The sequence below is a fragment of the Lagenorhynchus albirostris genome, chromosome 7, assembly GCF_949774975.1.
Source record: "Lagenorhynchus albirostris chromosome 7, mLagAlb1.1, whole genome shotgun sequence".
Taxonomy (NCBI): domain Eukaryota; kingdom Metazoa; phylum Chordata; class Mammalia; order Artiodactyla; family Delphinidae; genus Lagenorhynchus; species Lagenorhynchus albirostris.
In genome coordinates this window covers 1,040,423-1,059,733 of record NC_083101.1, presented here as the reverse complement: position 1 = coordinate 1,059,733, position 19,311 = coordinate 1,040,423, and the positions used below count along the sequence as shown (strand labels likewise).

At 57.2% G+C, this 19,311-nt stretch overlaps 1 protein-coding gene across 2 annotated transcripts; it reads right to left on the bottom strand.

Annotated features, from left to right (window-relative positions):
- Nucleotides 1-8,780: 8,780 nt before the first annotated feature.
- On the bottom strand, nt 8,781-15,462 carry SAPCD2 (suppressor APC domain containing 2). Of its 2 annotated transcripts, XM_060153881.1 has the most exons (6): nt 14,695-15,462; nt 11,984-12,096; nt 11,275-11,421; nt 10,866-10,973; nt 10,648-10,770; nt 8,781-10,574 (listed from the first exon to the last, which is right to left on the bottom strand). In XM_060153881.1, exons 1-6 carry the CDS (start codon nt 15,278-15,280, stop codon nt 10,446-10,448), a joined length of 1,206 nt encoding a protein of 401 aa, XP_060009864.1. In that variant the 5' UTR covers nt 15,281-15,462; the 3' UTR covers nt 8,781-10,445. The 2 variants fall into 2 exon arrangements, with proteins under 2 accessions (XP_060009864.1, XP_060009862.1); XM_060153879.1 differs by having other exon boundaries at nt 8,781-10,770.
- Between the last annotated feature and the right edge of the window lie 3,849 nt (nt 15,463-19,311).

The window sequence follows — 19,311 nt, the reverse complement described above, 5'->3', positions numbered from 1 at the left end:
TTGTCAGCACCCAGGTCCCTGCACACTGGGCTAAGTGCTCAGCTGGTCGCAGGACCCAGTTCAGCCCTTCCACCCCATGAAATGCCTGGCCGCTATACTTGGAATCCCCATGGGCCCTGTGTGCCACCCTGGCCAAGCATCACCCCCTTCTCTGGCCAGGGGCCACCCCCATTTTGTGCAAAATAGGAATTCCAGCAGCAGGGAGCCATGTGGCAAGACCACCCAGGAGAGCCAGCAGATGGGGGCGGGGTTAGGGGACCAAAAGGACAGCCTTTGATGGGCACAGGGTCTGGGCAATGGCCCGGCCGGGTGGAACCGGCAGGGACAATTGGGATCGCTGGGACGGCTGCCCAGGCTGAGGGTCTGGTGTCTCAGGCCCAGCAAAGGAGCCTTTCTTCCAGCTCAGGACCCCAGTGGGAAGGGTGGGCGACTCGGGACGTTGCTGGGCCTCCCCAGCCCCGCCGGGCTGGGTTCCAGCAGAGAGACACTGGGTGCGGCAGGCCAGCACAGGGCTCCAGGCCCCGTTTTCCTGCCAGCTCTCCTCCCCCTCCCCCAGGCCCTTTCTTCCACCCCAGAAAGTTCAGAGGAGCCAGAGGCCTGCAGTTTAGGCTGAAATGTAAGAGACAAAGGCGGCCCAGAGAGAGACCTGCACATGAAAGGGCAGGAGACACTGGTGCTGCCGGCCGGCCCCTGCCCCCTCCTCACCCCTCTAGGCCCAAGGGAGCCCCACCAGACCTGAGAGGAGGGGTCCTGGAGAACAGAGAACTGGACCCTGCCCTGGTGCTCGTGGCAGGGGCCCAGACTAGCCTGGGGAGAGAAGAAGGGAAGAAGCCAGGGGACATGGAACAGCCACGGCGGAGACTGGGAGCGAGTTCTCTCCCAGGGAGACCAGGGCGGGAATCCCCTCTTGGCCCAGAGACTTCCTTCGATGGGACCCTGGAAACTGGGCTGGGGGACAGGCGGCAGGGAGGCCCTGGCAGGAGCCCACCGGCAGGAGGGGGCTCTGGCGGGGCAGCCCCAGGCCTTGGGCCTCCGGGAACCTCAGCAGGGGTGGGGCTCCAGATGTGCTGCACATGGCTTGGCCCTGGCTCCAAGCAGAGGCATGCGGCTGCAGAGAGGTGCCGGGAGAGGCCCTCAGGAGAGGGGTCCTCAAACCCTCCTCCCCCTCGACAGGATCCAGACCTCCCAGGGGGGCCGGTTAAGGTCTTGGCTGTCCCTGGCTCAGTCTCTCCATCGGAAGCCACAGTGTCTCGTGGCTGAAACATCTCCTTCACTCACTGCGCCCTTTCTACACGTGCTCATCAAGTCATTCAACAGACGTTTGCCGAGCACCTCCTATGGGGCCAGAGGCATACCAGGCTGCGTGCATGCACAGTGAGCGAGGGATGCTCACGGACTCCATGGCATGTGGGGGGACCCACCACTGGTCCAGGGGAGAGCAGGCTTGTCAAAGGCTCCCCAGGTCAGGGGAGGCCCGTGCTGCCTCGTGAGATGCAGCAGACAGACAGGAGAGCAAGTGCGGTACACATGCCCTGTGGAAAGAATCACAGTGCAGGAACAGGCATATCAGAGAGCCTTCGGTTGTCCTGACCAGAGGTGTCTACTCTCTTGACTTTTGTACTTGCTACTCTCTTGCTTTTCTTTATAGTTTTCCATCTCTCTAAATAATATATTGTGCTGTTTCTCCTGGTTGTTTCTTTTTTTAGAATTTTATCTTTTATTTATTTTTGGCTGCGTTGGGTCTTTGTTGCTGCGTGAGGGCTTTCTCTAGTTGTGGTGAGCGGGGGCTACTCTTGGTTGTGGTGCGTGGGCTTCTCATTGCGGTGGCTTCTCGTGTTGCGGAGCATGGGCTCTAGGCGCGCAGGCTTCAGTAGTTGTGGCACACAGGCTCAGTAGTTGTGGCGTGCAGGCTCAGTAGCTTTGCGGCATGTGGGATCCTCCTGGACCAGGGCTCGAACCTGTGTCCCCTGCATTGGCAGGGGGATTCTTAGCCACTGGGCCACCAGGGAAGTCCCTTTCTTTCTTCTTTTTTTTTTTTATACTGGAATACCGTTCTGGGATTTGCTTCTTTCACTCCCACTGTATTTTTGAGATTCAGCGCACTGGCTTGTGAAGCTGTAGATGGTCCGCCCCGTGGCTGCATCGTCCTCTGCTGTGAGTGTTGCAAAGCTCACGTTTCAGCTGTGAGTGTGTCGGGGGTCCTGGCTTCAGGCTGTTTTCACTAAGATTGCTCCTGTGCACATTTGCACGCGGGCAAGCCTTTCCCTGGGGAATAGCCTAGGAGCTGGTGACCAGAGCGCACCTGTGTGTGCAGGTTCACCTGCAAATAGCTGCACTGTTTTCAGGATGGTGGCGCTACCTGGCGATCTCAAGAGCACACACCACCATTTTGGTTGGTATTGTGCAACTCTTGGCTTTCTCTAGTTGCGGTGGGCAGGGGCTACTCTTCGCTGTGGTATGCAGGCTTCTCATTGCAGTGGCTTCTCTTTTTGCAGAGCACGGGCTCTAGGGCATGGGGGCTTCAGTAGTTGTGGTTCGCGGACTTCAGTAGTTGTGGCTCACGGGCTCTAGAGCGCAGGCTCAGTAGTTGTGGCGCACGGGCTTAGTTGCTCCACAGCATGTGGGATCCTCCCGGACCAGGGCTCAAACCCGTGTCCCCTGCATTGGCAGGCGGATTTTTAACCACTGCGCCACCAGGGACGTCCTCTCTTTGAGCTTTTAATGTCATTTCCTTGATTACTGAAGAAATAGTCTTTCCTGTCTTCCATGAGGCATCTTTTCAAATCTTTGTTCATTCTCTAGGGATTGTTTATCTTTTCCTTATAGATCTGCAGGAATTCTTTATGTATACTGGGGACATGAGTCCTCTGCAGTGAAATCATAGAAGTGCTTGATTAGTCCAGATGTATCCATTTTCTGCTCTATCATTCACTCCTTTTGGGTCCTGTACGCATAATCTACCGTGAGGTATTTATCCACCGCTAATGGATTGCCATAATCTTGTTTAAAATATCCTGTTAGTGGGAATTCCCCAGTGGTCCAGTGGTTAGGACTCCACGCTTCCACTGCAAGGGGCATGGGTTCAGTCTGTGGTCGGGGAACTAAGATACTGCATACCGTGCAGCAGGAAAAAAAAAAAAATCCTGTTAACATCTGCTTAATTTCTGCAGCATATGTTGTTATTTTTTAAAATTGCTCACATCATTTTATTTCTGCTTTTTATCTCTTTTATTCTTCACTAATCCAGGCAGATGCTTCTGCACTTCGTTAGTTTCAATCAAGTCTTTGCCTTCATGGATGTTTTCTATAAAGCGTGTTTGTTTTCTATTTCACTAATTTCTGCTCTAACCTGTATTATTCTTACTCAAATATAACTTTATGTGAGCAGGAGTTTTCGTGTCTCTTTTGTTTGGATGTTCCCCAGCATCAAGAAAAGTGTCAGGGAATTCCCTGGTGGTCCAGTGGTTAGGACTCCACGTCTTCACTGCCATGGGCCCGCATTCAGTCCCTGGTGGGGAAACTAGGATCCCACAAGCCACGCAGCGTGGCCAAAAAAAAAAGTTAAAAAAAAAGTGTCAAGTACATATATATAGTCAATAAAAATATTTTAATATAATGTGTTATAATTTCTTTCTTCTATATTCTTTGTATTTATTTCTATTTCTTTTTCCAACTTCTGAAGTTCAATGCTTAATTCACTTCTTACAAGGCTTTCTTCTTTCCTGATGTATCTAAGTGTCTGTATAAATTTCCCTCTGGTCTCTGCTTTTGAGGCACACTCTTTTTATTTTCATTTAGATAATTTTTTTTCATTTTCATTGTGATTTCTTATTTGATGTATGAATTGTTTAGATGTGGGTGTGGGTTTTTTCCTTTTTTTAATTTATTTTTTCCTGTTTTTTATTTTTTGTGTGTTTTTTCTTTTTTTCCTCCCCTTTTTTTTTGTTGTTTCTTTTGGTTTTGTTTTTGGGGGGAAAGTGTGTGTGCTTTAATATCCAAAAGTCTGGGCTGTTTTCTAAGGTACCTGCATCGTGGTTGCATCATGTAGTCTGCATGAGAGCAATCTTCCGATATTTGTTGCATTGCCTTTTGGGCCCAGCATGTGGTCATGAATAGTTATAGATGCTCTCCGTGTGCTTGAGAAGAATTCTCCAATTAGTGAGTGTCTCGGTCTGGATTTGTCCATTAGATCAACATTACCAATAATGTTCAAATCTACTATATCCTATCAATTATCAAGAGATATATGTTAAAATTTCTCACTGTGATGGTGAGTCTGTCAATTTTTCTTTATAGTTCTGATAAGTCTTGCCGTATAGATAGATAGATAGATAGATAGATTTTTTTAACATATCGTACAATAGCAAAACCAAGAAATTGACATTGGTACAACCTAAGGAGCGTACTTCTCTCTCACTGGTTTTACTTGCACTCATTTGTGTGTGTAGCTCTCTGCAATTTTACCACACGTGTAGCCTTATGGGACCACCACGGCAACCAAGAAATTCAATTGACCCATCCCCACGAGACCCCTCACACCGCCCTTCAGCCAACCCACACCCTCCATCTCCATAATCATGTTATCTCCCGGTTGGTACATGCATGGGTCACACACAATGTATCCTTTTGAAATTGGCTTTCACCACCCAGCATAATTTCCCTGAGGTGCATTCATGTTGCTGTGTTATCAATAGTTCCTTCCTTTTCATTGCTGATTTGTATCCCGTGGTGTGGATGGACCATAGTTTCTTCAAACAGTCACCCACAGAAGGAAGGACATTTGAGCAGTGTCTGGTTGGGAGCTACTACCAGTGAAGTTGCTATGAACAATCATGTACATGTTCCTGCGTGAAAATAAGTCTTCGTTTCTCTGGGATAAATGCCCAAGAATGCAATCGCTGTGTGTATGATGTGTTAGGGTGCTCCAGAGAAAGGAAAGAGAACCGACAGGAATATATATATGGGGGTGGCAGGGAGGAGAGAGGGAGAGAAACAGATTTATTTTGAGGAATTGGCTCATGCGGTTGTAGGAGCTGGCAAGTCTGAAGTCTGCAAAGCAGGTCAGCAGGTTGGAACCCAGGGAAGACTGGATGCAGCAGTCTTGAGCGCAAAAGCAGTCTGCAAGCCGACTTCCTTCCTTTTGGGGTTTCTTAGTCTTTTCTCTTAAGGCCTTCAACTGAGTGGATGAGGCCTACCCACACTATGGGGAACAATCTGCTTTACTCAAAGCCCACTGGAGTAAGCGTCAGTCGTATCTGAAACATACCTTCACGGCAAATTCTGTGTTTGACCACAGGATGGGCACCCTATCCTAGCGAAGCTGACACATGAAGTTAACCGTCATACGTGATGAGTCAATTTTATTTTATTTTATTGGTTTTTTAAAATAGATTTATTTATTTTTGGCTGCGTTGGGTCTTCATTACTGCGTGCGGGCTTTCTCTAGTTGCGGCGCGCGGGGGTTACTCTTCCTTGCGGTGCACGGGCTTCTCATTGGGTGGCTTCTCTTATTGTGGAGCACGGGCTCTAGGCGCGCAGGCCTCAGTAGTTGTGACACTCGGGCTCAGTAGTTGTGGCACGCGGGCTTAGTTGCTTCGCGGCATGTGGGATCTTCCCGGACCAGGGCTCAAACCCATGTCCCCTGCATTAGCAGGCGGATTCTTAACCACTGCGCCACCAGGGAAGCCCCTCAATTTTAGTTTTAAAAGGAATTGCCAAATTATTTTCCAGAGTGGTTGCATCATTCGACATTCCCATCAATAATGTGTGGGTGAGCCAGTGTCGTCTCCCCATACTCGCACAATGTTACCAGTGTTTCACGTTAGCCACTCTGATTGGGGCGTAGCCATTCTCACTGTAGTTGTTTTTTTTTTGTTTGTTTGTTTTTTTTTTTTTTTGCGGTACGCGGGCCTCTCACAGCTGTGGCCTCTCCCGTTGCGGAGCACAGGCTCGGGACGCACAGGCTCAGCGGCCATGGCTCACGGGCCCAGCCGCTCCTCGGCATGTGGGATCTTCCCGGACCGGGGCACGGACCCGCGTCCCCTGCATCGGCAGGCGGACTCTCAACCACTGCGCCACCAGGGAAGCCCTCACTGTAGTTTTAATTTACATTTTTCTAATGGCTAATGACATTGAACATTTTTTCACATGCTTATACGCCATCTGTATGTCCCCCTTGGTGAAATGTCTGCATATCTTTGTGATTTATATTTTGGTATTGGGTGATTACAACTTTAGGGTTGCTATACCTTCCTGGTAAATTAAACATTTTATTATGGGATAGTTACTCTCTTCAACACTACTACTGTTTCTTGCCTTAAAATCTATTTTGTTTTATATTAATGCAACTACCTGAGCTTTTGTTTTTTGGTGTCATACTTCAGGCGTGTCTCTTAAAACAGCTTATATCTGAATTTCCAAAAATCCAATCTGATGACTCTTTCACTAGAGAGTTTAATCCATTCACATATATTGTGATTACTAACATATCCAATCTTATTATGTGTTCTCTTTTTTAAAAAATTTATTTATATTTATTTATTTTTGGCTGCGTTGGTTCCTCATTGCTGCGCACGGGCTTTCTCTAGTTGCGGCCAGCGGGGGCTACTCTTCCTTGCAGTGCGCGGGCTTCTCATTGCGGTGGCTTCTCTTGTTGCAGAGCACAGGCTCTAGGCGGGCGGGCTTCAGTAGTTGCAGCACGCAGGCTCAGTAGTTGTGGCTCGTGGGCTCTAGAGCTCAGGCTCAGCAGTTGTGGCGCACAGGCTTAGTTGTTCCGCGGCATGTGGGATCTTCCCGGACCAGGGCTCAAACCTGTGTCCCCTGCATTGGCAGGTGGATTCTTAACCACTGCGCCACCAGGGAAGTCCCTTATTATGTGTTTTCTGATGTTTTAATTTTTTCTTGTAGAGTTGAACTTCTTTTCCCTTTTCTCCCCCATTTCGCTGTCCCTCCCTTCTTTGGAAGGTATACACCGAATAGCAGTTATTTTATCTGGTTCTCCCAGTTATTGTAACATACATATTTAATAAAATAAAATATAAAGTTAATATCTTTTCCCTCCTTATGATCAATTATACTTTATTATTTTAACACTTGATGAATTTTTAAAATTTACTATTAATTAATTAGGTTGCGCTGGGTCTTAGTTGCGGCAGCTGGGCTCTTTAGTTGCGGCATGCATGTGGGATCTAGCTCCCTGATCAGGAATCAAACCTGGGCGCCCTGCATTGGGAGCGCAGAGTCTTAGCCACTAGACCACCAGGCAAGTCCCTGAACAATTATACTTTAGAATTGTTTATCTCCAATCACTCCTCCCCATTTTTATGGCATTATTGACATTATTTGGGTCCTGTCCTGCTCTCCCACAAATCATCATCATCATTATAATTATTGTTACAACGGAGACAAGAAACGGCGATGTTTTGCCGACAGCCGTGTGGATGTGCTGTCTTGGAAGTGGGTCCTGCCTGTCAGTCGGCATCAGGGGAGACTGCAGCCCCGGCAGATCATCTTCACCGCAGCCTCACACGATTCCCGGCCGGAGCCACCCAGCTCCTAACCCACAGAAACGGCAAGAAAATATGTTGCCTTAAGCCACTAGGTTTTAAGTTGCCTCGTTCTGCCGCCACAGATAACTGACTCACCCCGGGCTACGATTCCTTCTTGAATTGTACCTTCTCTCTGAAATCCTTCTCTGGAATTTCCTTTAGTCAAGTGCTGTTGGTGGTAAACTCTCTACTTTGTACGAACATGTTTTTATTTTGCCCTCACCCTCAAAAGACAGTTTCTCGGGACGTGGGCCTCTAGGTTAATAATTACGTATAGAATCTCAGCCACTGAAGGCGTTTCACTCTCTCTGGCCTCTGATGTCACTGTGGCAGCTCTTTTGTAGCAAATTGTTTTTCTGTTTCTGGATTCTTTAACAATTTTTTTTCTGTTTATTTTTATTTTCTGTTTTTTTCTATAACAAACATCTATAAGCTACATAAAACACACATAGGCAACCCCCAACTAAAATCCTTCCATAGCTCTCTAACAGAGCTCAGGAAAAAGTACAAAGTCCATCCATAGCCCATCGTGCCCTGGCTCTACGCCTCCTGAACTCTTCCTCTTCTAAACCTCTCCATTCCTGGAATGACCCATGTGCTCCCTTGCCTCTATCTTACTCATCATCTGAGGCTTGGTTCAGGTATCCATTCACTTTTCAACTTGTCCAGGAGAGGTTTTCCCTGAACTGTCTCTTCACCCCTCCCCCAATAACCACACCTGCCCCCAACCCCACAGTAAAGGTTAGAGATGTCTCCCTCAACGTCTTTAGCAATCTTTTAAGAGAAAATGTCATTTCTTTTTATTCATCCTGGCTGGGATCCACTGGGATTCCTGGATCTGAGAATTGATATTTTTAGCCAATTCTGGAAAAATTTAAGCCAGTTTAACTTCATATATTGTCCCTCCTTCCCTAGCCTCTCTCTCAGGAAATCCAATCAGACAAGCAGCCCTCTCCCCCTTATCTTTCAAGATCCTCCTCTCGTCCATATTTCTCAACTCTGTCTCCCTGGGCCGTGTTCTGGACCATTTCCTAAGCTCTGTCTTTCAATTCACTAAGTCTCCCTTCAGCTATGCTGAAATTTTCCATCTGAGGTCCATTTGAGTTTTAAATCTTTATATATATTTTAAATTCCTGGTTCTATTAGACTCTTTTTCATGTTATCGGTCACCTTTATAGAAGAAAAGATTACACTTTTTTTTAACAGAATAAAGACTATTCCTTGTCCGTATTCTCTGGGATCTCTTTTATTTCTTCAGGCGTACAAAACACAGCCATTTTATGTTCTCTGATTATTGAATATCTGAATCTGCTGTTTCTGCTGGCTCTCATGGTAGATTCTTTCCTTGTGGTGTTTGTGAAAATTTTTTTAAGCTGGAGATGCTCATTTTCCTTGGAACTTGGTCTGTAGGAAATCCTTGAGGCCTGGTGGAGTTGCATTGCTCTAGAGCAGAGATGCTCAGCTAAGGGCAACTTTGCCCCCTGGGCACTGGCAATGTCCAGACATTTTGGTCATCACAACTGAGTGTGTGTGTGTGTTGCTGGCATCTAGTGGATAGAGGCCAGGGATGGTGCTAAACATCCTACGGGGCACAGACAGCTCCCCCAAGACTTAACGCGGCCCCAGACATCCCCCGTGCACGGCTAAGAAACACTCGCTGCTCTAGCGAGGACGTTTGGCTTCCACCAGCCGCCTGGGCCCCGCCAACCTGGGGCCACTTACAATTCTCCCCTTGGGGTCTCTAGGGCCGCACAGGCAGCCTGATTTCAGACTGCAAAGGAATAGGATGCATTTTCCACCCTGCGTGGAAAGCCAGCGCCACAAGGCCTCTCCCTGAGTCGCGGGTTTCTTCCACACTCACCCTGCAGCTGAAGGGTCCGCCTTCTGTGGGCAGTACCCCTGGGGCAGACACTGGCTTCTGGTCCTGCCTTCCAAGTTCCGTGAAGACCTCAGGGGGAAAGCAGATACCCTCAGGGCAAAGGCTACCCCCTTTGCCGTTTCAGCCTCTGCCGGTTCGGTTCGTTCCCTCTATATCCAAGGTGCAGGGCTGGGCAGGAGCCAGTCAGGTGAAGCAGGAAGTGGGTGTTCCCAGGGACGGAAGAGCATTTGCAAAGCCCAGAAACGGGAGAGCCCGGGGCCGGCAGGGCTGGGGGCCGGGGATGTGGAGGCTGAACCCTGCTTGGGGCCTGGGTCTGCCCGTTTGTTTAGCATCTAAGGTCCATGGGGAGGACCAAGCAGGCCAGCTTTGGCCCAGGCACGAATCCAGTGAATCCCCAACACCATGCCCTCGGGGCTCCCCTGGAACTGGACACAAGCAGAACCCCCTCCTTAGAGGACACCCTCCATCTGCTCCTGACTGAGGGACAGCCGCCTAGTCTTGAGCGGGGCAAGACGCCCTTGGACCCCCGGGGCCAATCACCCACTGGACCTGCAGGTGTCCCAGCCCGCCCCAGGTTCCCCTACTCCGGGCCCCATCTGAGACACTACAGCAGGGCCTCCAAGGCCGCAGTCACCAGTGCATGTGGCGCCCTCTGCTGGCCACTCTTGGGAACGCAGCCTAGTGTGATCAGTGCCGTCCACTGGAGACCCCAGGTGGGAGGGGAGACACACCAGCTGCCAGGGCTGCCCAGATCTGGTGAACACGAGGGGGTGTCCCCCACTGTCCACTGACAGTGGCAGGAGCAGCTTCGGGCTGTGTGTTGGCATGATGGAGTCCCACCCCAGGTCAGGCCCCCAAGACCAAGATGGAGTCAATGTCTGGGGTCTCAGAACATCCTGGGGTTAGGGGAGCCCGGACTGGAAGGGAGGAAGGAGGGCGGTGCTCGGGCTGGCCAGGGCGCCTTCAGCCTCAGGGCTGAGTGCCAGGCCGCGAGGCCCCTCGTCCGTGCCTGGGGCCGGCTAGATGAAGGTGGAGTCCAGGGGCCCAGCGTCCTGCTGGCTGAGGGCACGGGCCTCAAACAGCTGCTTGATGAGGGCGGACTTCTCCTGCTCCAGCTGTGTGATACGCTCGCTCTTGTCGGTCACCTCCTGGGCAGGCAGGAGGGCAGTCAGGGCCTGCCCAGCCTCCGGCCCCGGGCCACGCACCCCGCCCGCAGCTCACCTGGGTGAGGAGCCGGTTCTGCTCCTTCAGCATGAGGACGGTCTGCTGCTGCCAGCTGGGGACCGCGGGCGAGGCGGGCGCCAGGGCGGGGCCCAGGGGCCCTGAGGAGGACGAGGGCAGAGCCTACAGGAGGGCACGGTCAGGCAGGCCTGGCAGCCCTGGCACAGCCCCTAGGACAAGGGTGAGGGCGGCACCGAGCTGGTCTGGCGAGCACTCACCCTTCCGGCACAGGCCGCGGCCAGCAGCTCCCCCAGGCATCGGGCCACCTCCTGCACCTTGGGTAGCAGCTGCCCCAGCAGGCGGGGGCTCCCCTCAGCCCCGAAGCCCTGGGAGGAGAGTGGGGGAGGGGTGGTCAGAGCGCAGGCCGGCCAGGGTCAGCCCCAATGCCTCGAGGGGGGTCCCCACGGGTGGGGGGAAGTCACTGCTCTGAGCTGAGGGAGCCCAGGGGTGTCGCAGCAGGTGGGGAATATCACGAGGGGGGGCGTGGCCCAGCATTCTAGGTGGAGGGACAGCCACTGTGCCCAGCTGGGGGTGCCCGGGTTTGGGTGGGTGATCACTGTGTGTGTTGGGCGAGGGCCACTCTGCCTGGGGCTGGGGGGCAGCCTAGCCCTGGACAGCATCACTCACGGCACTGGCCCTGCTTTGGCCCAGGCGGCGCTGGCGCTCCTGCACGCGCTGCAGCTGCTGCTGGTACCACTCCCGGCCCCGTGCCATCATCTCCAGGCCCTGCAGTAGCACCTCCTGCTCCTGTTCCAGCTCCTTCATCTGCTTCAGCTGCGACACACGGGCACGCGCCATGCCAACGGGCGTAATAGCGGGTGCCGCCTGCACCTGTCTATGTCCGCAACTCACCCAGCCCGCACAGGAACGGGCCCACCGGCCCGTGTGCGCACACCCGTACTCGCGTGAGCCCTCCTGCGCTGGGAAGCACAGCCCGCCTCCTCCTCCGGGGGGCCCTGGCCTTCCTCAGGCCCTCCACGCAGCCCTCCCCAGGGGAACCTTCCCCTCTCTTTACGGTGAGTGGTAGCCCCCGGCTGCTGGGCCGGCCTACCATAGCAGGGAAGCAGGCAGGGGCCAGCGCAGTGCTGAGGAGGGGGCCAAACGTTCCCCCTAAAGGACTTCCTGACCTGGCCGCGGGCCGGCCCGCAAGGGGATTCAAAGCAGGATGGGGAGAGAGGTTTAGAACTGCCGACGTTCCTGCCACAGAATCCCCCAGAACCCGAAACCAGCTGTCCCCTCCCGGGCAGAGGGGTGGTCCAGCAGGCCACGTCTGGGGGCCAAGGCCAAAGCCAGGCAAGATGGAGAGCCCCCCAGAGCCCCCTGGGCCCTTACTCACCAGGTCGCAGTCCACACCGTTGGTGATGGTGTGTCTCCGACGTTCCCCTCGGGCACGGGGGCCCCACCGGGCGTCCCCCACGCCCAGCTCCCGGGCCCTGCAGGCCACTGCATCTGCAGCAGAGGCGAGGGCCTGGCTCACTTCCAGGCCTGCCAAGTCAAGCTTGACTCCCCCAGCCCCGCAAAGGCCCATCCCAGACCCCCTGCCAACAAAACCCAGCCATGCAGAGCCAGGTGTGCCGGCCTGCATGCCTCGGGATTCCTCAGCAATTCAGAACCTCCGCACCCTGCCGGTGCCAGGCTGGGGTTTGGGCCCCACTCGACCTCCACAAGCTCCCCTCACACCTGCCTTGGGGACAGCCATGTGGCCGCTGAGGCTGCATGTTTGCACACACCCCACACACACGCCTCAGGTGTGAGCTCCCTGAGGGCAGGGGTTTCCTCTGGCTCATCTGTGCACACCCAGGGCCCGCACCTCAGGGGCTCAAAGGCTGTAGGAGACAGCGAGGCGGCCTCTGGAGTCCACTCCTGTCTCCTTGCCCACCCAGGCCCTTTAAGGGTGACTGGAGTTCACGGAGGAGAAACGTGGGGCATGGGTGGCAGAGACCTGACTTCTCCCGGGAAGGTGACTGCAGCATAAAGTTAGTTCCCTGCGTGTGTGCACCAGCCGTGCCCTCAGCAGGCAACTCCTACAGCAAATGTGGCCAGCTGCAGTCGGCTGGGGGCTGGAAAGCCAGGTACTTCCCTGGAGAGCCTCCTGGAGGGCCAGCAGGCTTCCCTGGGGGATGGGGGCGTATGTGCAGGGCTGCCCAGGAGGGCAGGAGTGGGGTGCAGGTGAGGAGGGCACCCTCCACTGGCTCCCTAGCCCTGTGCCCCGCCCCGCACAGTGGTGGGCGGGTGGTGCAAGAAGGGGGCACAGGTATGCCTGCTAGGGGCACGCCCAGAGGACTGGCACCAGGTGGCCACGCAGGCCACCAGCCAGCCCTGGCAGACAGGCTCCAGGCAGGCCGAGTTCACGTTCCAACCTGCCGGGCTGCCCGGCAAGCAGAGAAGGCACCGCGGGGGAAGGGGGACAGGACACGCCGGAACACCTGGGCTCGTCTGCACTGTCAGGTCTGCAGGGCAGCCCCGGGACCCCCAGAGGACGGCACGCTGGACGCCCAGCGGCTGAGCAGCAGGCAGAGGCATCAGCACCTGTGTCTGGGCCTGATAGAGCAGCGGGTACTTATGGAGCCCAGGCCGGCCTGCTGTGCACTCTGAGCTCCGAGAGGGAACAGGAAGCGGGACCTGGGCCTCTGAGAGGGCTTGGGAAGCTGTGCGCATGGAGGCCTTTCTCCTCCCGGGGTGCTGGGGGCTCTTGGAGCTCAAGGCTTGGCGCCCAAAGAGTGTGCCACACGCCCTGGCTGGGCCTCTGCCTGCAAAAGGTGACAGCGAGAGCCCTGGCCTGAAGCCGAGAGAGGGACGGATGTGAACCCTGCCCCGTGGTGGGCAGCGGCCAGCTGCCCGACCCCGGACCTGGACCTCAGAGGGCTGCAGTGAGGGACCCCACGTCACACAGGGCACCAGGGCAAAGCCGGGGGGGACGACAGGACTGAGGCCTCCAAACCCCAAACCCACGGCTGATTTCCAGCTGTGCAGCCGCGTGGATTGCGCCAGCCCTGGACTCAGGCCAGGCACACGCAGAAGCCCACTCCCCCTACACACACCTCGGGGACAGGGAGGCTGGGCAGCGAGGCGCCTGCGTGCGGGAGCCCTCAGCCTCGGGTGGGCTGCTGGATTAGCTCACCAGGGAGGCTAGGGGGTCGCCGCAGCTCCAACTGGCAGTCTTGGGCTGGGGAATATGTCCAAGCCTGGGCGGGGGGGTCCAGCGAAGCTGGCAGAGCGGTGGGCAGCACAGAAAGGGCTGGCAGCTGCCCGGGTGGAAGGCCTGCACCTGCACAGGCTGAATGGGCCGAGGGGCCCAGCCCCCGCCCACAGCCATAAAGCAGGTCTTGTTCCCAGGGCAGACTCTGGGGGACAAACAGGGGACCATTCAGCCATCTCCTGTCCCTGCCAAGTGGACCGGACGCCAGGCCATCCCCAGGGGCTGTGGTCGGTCCCTCCCAGGTGTCAGAGGTGCCACGGCTCCAGGCCTGGAAAACTGGGCTGGAGACCACCCACCCCTCTGACTTTTCCCGGCAGCTACGCCAGGTCCTCCTGCACCACCTCTGGCAGCTCCTGCCTGCCCCGGCCTCAGAGCGGGGCCGCGGGCCCAGGCCCCTTGGCGGAGCCGTCAGACTGAGAGGGACTCAAGAAGGCAGCAAGGGCCCTTCACGGTCTGGGGGTCCTCGCTCTACACCAGTGAGAACTGCCTCTGCCTAAGTCACCAGGTGAGCCCAAGGGCCCAGGTGTCCCCAGGTGTGGGCAGTTACTGGAGGTGGAGAGCCCCCTCATACTGGACAGGTTCCCCGGTGCCCCGCTAGGATTTGGTACAGAGTGGGTTCCTGGTGGGGTTTGCTGAGTCACCCACCAGCCCCTTGGCCCGGGTCCCTGAGCACACCGGCATGGGGACGAGGTTTCTTCCCCTCCGGGCCGCCAGGTGTGTACCAGGCTCAGAAGCCGATGAAGAGCTGTCCGCTCTTGTCCCCCCGCTGGGAGATGCTCGGGCAGCACCTCTTCGGTGCGCCGGCGAGGGGAGCTACGAGGCGGGGCCGGGGTCCGCCCCGCACTCACCAGCGTCCGTGTTCGGGCTCCGCTCCAGCGCCGCGCCCTGGGGCCGTTCGGGCTCTTCCGGGCCGGGCGCCGCCTCCGCCGGGCTGCACAGCTTCTCTAGGCTCCGGGCCGCGCCACCCGGGCCGGCCGGCGGGGGGCGCGCGCCCAGGGGCAGGGGCTTCCTCTCCAGGACCGTCCGCGGCTCGTCGGCCGGCGCGAACACCAGGCGCTGCGGCGGCGGCGGCTGCCCCCCGGGCCGCGCCGGGCAGCCTCCTCGGGCCGGGGCGCGCGCCGGGGCCCGCGTGCCGCCGTCGGCGCTCAGCAGTGAGGTGCGCAGGCCGGCCACGAAGCGCTCGAAGGTCAGGTAGCCGCTGGCCGGGGCCACCTGGCGCAGGCCCTCGAGCACGCCGCGGGGCAGCTCGCGAGCGTCGGCGCCCTGCCAGCGGGACTCGATCTCGCGCAGGTGCACGATGCCGCGCCGCCGGTCGTCCAGGATGTCGAAGAGGGTGCGCAGGCTCTGCAAGAAGGCGCGCGGCAGACCCTCCGTGCCGGGCGCGGGCGCGGAAGGCGGCCCGCGGCCGGGCTCGGCCATTGCGGCTCCGGCCATGGGCGCCCGCCGGCACGCCTCGGTCCTCGGCCTGCCCCGGGCTGGTCCCCGCGTGGCCCAGAGTCCGTCCCCGCGCGCCCCGACGGCGGGCCCGGCGGCACGCAACCCGTCGCGACAATAGCTGCGACTTTTTGAATGGGCTTCCTCGCGTTGTCAGCGCTCATTAGCATTCGCGGCGGCCATTGGCCGAGGCTGACCCATCTCCTCTCCGATTGGCTGAGAGGCCGGCAGCCCGGTTTGATTTTCGAGCGGAGGGGTCGGAGCCTCGCGCGGAGGCCCCCGGCCAGTAGAGGGCTGGGTCCCCCAACTCTGCCTCCCTCCCGACCTCGCGGGTGGGGGAGGGACCCCTGAGCGGCCCCCTTATACTTCCCAACCCCCACCACACCAGCCCTCCCGCCGCGGTTCCGCCCTTGCGGGGTTTGGCCGCCCAACCCACCTCCCAAGGGCGGGGCCAGGCGCCCTGCAGAAAACCTGTCCCCAGGTGGCCTCCTGGGATATGGATGGGGAGCACAGCCCTCCTGACACCCACCTTCCCCCTCTAGCTCCCCTGGGCGCTCTTCGCTGAGGGTCCCCCGGCGCAACCCTGGGGCTCCTTTCTCTTGCGCCAGGCGGGCCCCAAGAGGATTGTGGGCTCCAGCCAGCTGGGCGCTTCCCCTCACAGAGGCCTCTCTGTCCCCACGGCTGCTAGCTTTTCCTCTGGCCCCTGGGGATAGCCTGGCCTTTCCTGTCGGCTGCAGGACAAAGCCACGTTTCCCGTGTCCCCAGATTCCCGTCTGCTCGCAAGGTCCTCTGCTCCGGCCCCTTACTCTGGCTGGTCACTTCCTCCAGCTGCTCCTAGGGCTCTCATGGCCTCCTCAGGCCAGCTAGGCAGCCGTGTGTACCGCCGCCACCGCGGCCTCTGGCTTCATTTCTAGCCAGGATGTGGTCACTCCATCTGGGCAGTCTGGGAGGGGACAGGGCTTAGCCTGCAGTCCAGCTCTGGGAGGCCATCTCAGGACCAACCGGTGGAACCCCTCCCCCAAACCAGGGACGTACCCCCTGGGACCCCTGCCTTCACCACAGCCTGTCCTCAGACCCTGCCCTGCTCCCTCCCCTCCCCTGACAGTTTTCCACATGCAGCTGGTGCCTTGCCACTGAACACTGCACATGTGTTACCTGCTGCTTCAGAAGCAGACTGTCCGCCTTCAGGGGTAAAACAGCAAAGAGTCGCCAAACAGCTCCTCCAGACAGGCTGGTGGCACAGGGCTCGGCCCCACCCTCTGGCTGGCCTGCCTGCCTGGGTCTCTGTGTCTCAGGCTGTAGGGGCAGCTGCCCCGGCCAGGGAGTGTCCTGGGTCCATCTCTCCCCTGGGGTTACCCCTCAAAGTGAGGACTCTTTTGTGGTAAGGAATCTGGGGGTTACCTAGAAAGCCGTGAGCCTGGAGTCACCCCATGGAGACTGGTCCGTTCCTGTCTTCCCAAAGTGTCAGGACCAGCCGAAGTCCCAGGGGGCATTCAAGCCATTTGTCCTACAGTTCATCTCCCCCCTCCTTCTCTGCTTCCAGCAACACCCCCCCCACTCCCCTATCCTTAGGGTACCAGCATTCCCTCACCTCTGGGCCTTTGCACTTGGTGGCTTTCCTACAGGAACACCCTTCCTGTTTGCTCCTGGCTGCGCCCTGTGCTCTCTGGAAGCAGGGCCTGGTCCTCAGTGGGGCTCCGTGGAAACCACCCTGGAGGTCGCAGCAGAAAGAGCATCTTTGTGTGGGATGCCAAGCCAGGGCGAGGCCTGTGCGAGGGGGAGGCCTGGGGACAGCTCTATGGGGGTCAGTGCGGGTGTGGAGGCCGGCGGCCGGCGGCCAGCGGACAGCGAGTGGTACTGCTGCCTCTCAGGGCCACGTGGCCAGCGGGACCCAGACGAGACTAGGGCTCTCGTGAGCCTGCGCCCACTGTGTTGAGGAAGCAAAGGCCTCTCAGGGCATCTAGGGCTGTGGGGAAGGTGGCCCCCGCTGGCCCTTGGTCTGTGGGCTTTCCGTGGCCCCGGGCTAGGCACTGGAGGAAGCCATGGAGGCAATTGGAATCAGTGGCAGCTCTGGGCGTGGGACTAAGACGTGGCCCCCGTGTCCTTCCTATCCTGAAGTCTCATCATTTCCTCCTTCCAAGCTGCTTTCCAGCCTGGCCCACTTTCCCAGCGGCAGCTTTCAGATTTGCTGTCACCTGGGGCAGTTTCCCAGAGCCCCAGGCAAGGCAGGTGCTCTGCGGCCCTTAAACCTTTTGAGGTAGCCACCTCAGTTGTGCCTTTCACTGTGCCAGCCTGGAGCTCCCTGGAGTGGGCAGGGGCCCTGGGCCCCTCTGTCCCCAGCCAGCACGGGGTGTGGGAGGAGGGACAGGCACCTGCCTCCAGTCCGGAGCGGACCCCAGGGCTCTCTGGCCTCCGCTCCCACAGTGACAACCAGGAACCCTTGTTGGCCTTGGGGTCCTGCTCCCCCGAACCCTCTGGACTAGGCCCTAGTCCAAAGGAAAGGTGGCTTCACGGCCACAAGTGTGCCCTTGGCAGGGGTCCGGGAAGCTGTCACCCGCCCCTGCCTCCTTGCTTCTCCCGCGTGTTTGCGCCCCGGCTGCCCGGGTGGGTCAGCTCCCGCGCTCTTGGCCCTGCAGGGGCCCCGATCGTCCCAACCCTGCTGATCTCACTTTCACCCACGCCTTGAGGTAGGATTTAGGGGTTACCCTGACCAAGATGGACCCCAAGTTGATGTTCTGACACCTGCCTTCCAGGGCACGTGTGCAGGGGCAGTAAGAGCTGGGTGGACTCTGGCCTGGGGTGTGGAGCCTGCTCTGCTCCCTGCTTCCCTGTCTTTCACGTCCAGCTCCAGCATCTGCCCCGGGCCGCCCTTCTCTGCCACAGGCTACAGGAGCAGGCCATCCACTCATTCAGCACGCGCTCTCGACCAGTTGTGTGGCCCAGGCACTGTGCTAGGCTTGGGGTCCAACACGTTCGTTCCGTTAACAAACACTGACTGAGTGTCCACTGTGTGCTGGGCGTGGATCTAAAGTGAGGGACAGGGCTTCCCTGGTGGCTCAGTGGTTGAGAGTCCGCCTGCCGATGCAGGGGACGCGAGTTCGTGGCCCGGTCCGGGAGGATCCCACATGCTACGGAGCGGCTGGGCCCGTGAGCCATGGCCACTGAGCCTGCGCGTCTGGAGCCTGTGCTCCGCGATGGGAGAGGACACAACGGTGACAGGCCCGCGTACCGCAAAAAAAAAATTGAAGTGAGAGACAGAGCAGTGAACCAGACAGCATCCAGCTCTCATGGGGTTTACTTCTCATCGGGAAGTCAGGCAGGGAAGAATGTAGAAAGGCACGAAGGAACAGAAGAGGATGGGAAGGTCTCTCCAACTGTGACTTGTGAGGCGAGATCTGGCAAAGTGGGGCAGAAAGTCACGTGACTTTCTGAGGAAGAGCCATTCAGGTGCAAAGGCCCTGAGGCAGGCTGACTTCTTTCAGGTCCAGGAGAAGGTACAGTGGGCCCCCAGGAGGCTGTGAAGCGCCACGTCCTAACCCAGAAAGGGTAGTGGAAGGGGTGGGGCTCTATGGGCAGAACCTGCCTGCCAGGAGAGGCAAAGGCCTTAACACAGGTTCCCTGGGACAGGCTGGGGGAGATCTTACTTTTCATTTTGGGTCCTAAAGCACCATTTGAACTTGTTTTAACCATGGGCATGTATTACTTTCAGACTTAATAAAACTCATTTCTAAAAGAAAGTTTTGTCTTCAAGTGGCTGAAGTTACTCTTTCATATTTTTCACAAGGGAGTTTGTAAACAGCAAGGTGTTTAAAACCAGATAGCTAAGTAACAAGGCAGGGTGAGGGGCAGCTCCTGCGCGGTTCCGGTCACGTGGCAAGGGGAAGGAGGGAGGATGTGAAGAAGGGAGCCCCCAAGGAGGCAGGGTGGCCCTGCTGGGTGGCACCCAGCCCTGCTGGTGATCTGGCTCTGTCCTCCCCAGCCCAGCCGTGAGTCGGCTGGCCTCTTCACTGAGCCCCGGACTGTTGTCCCCG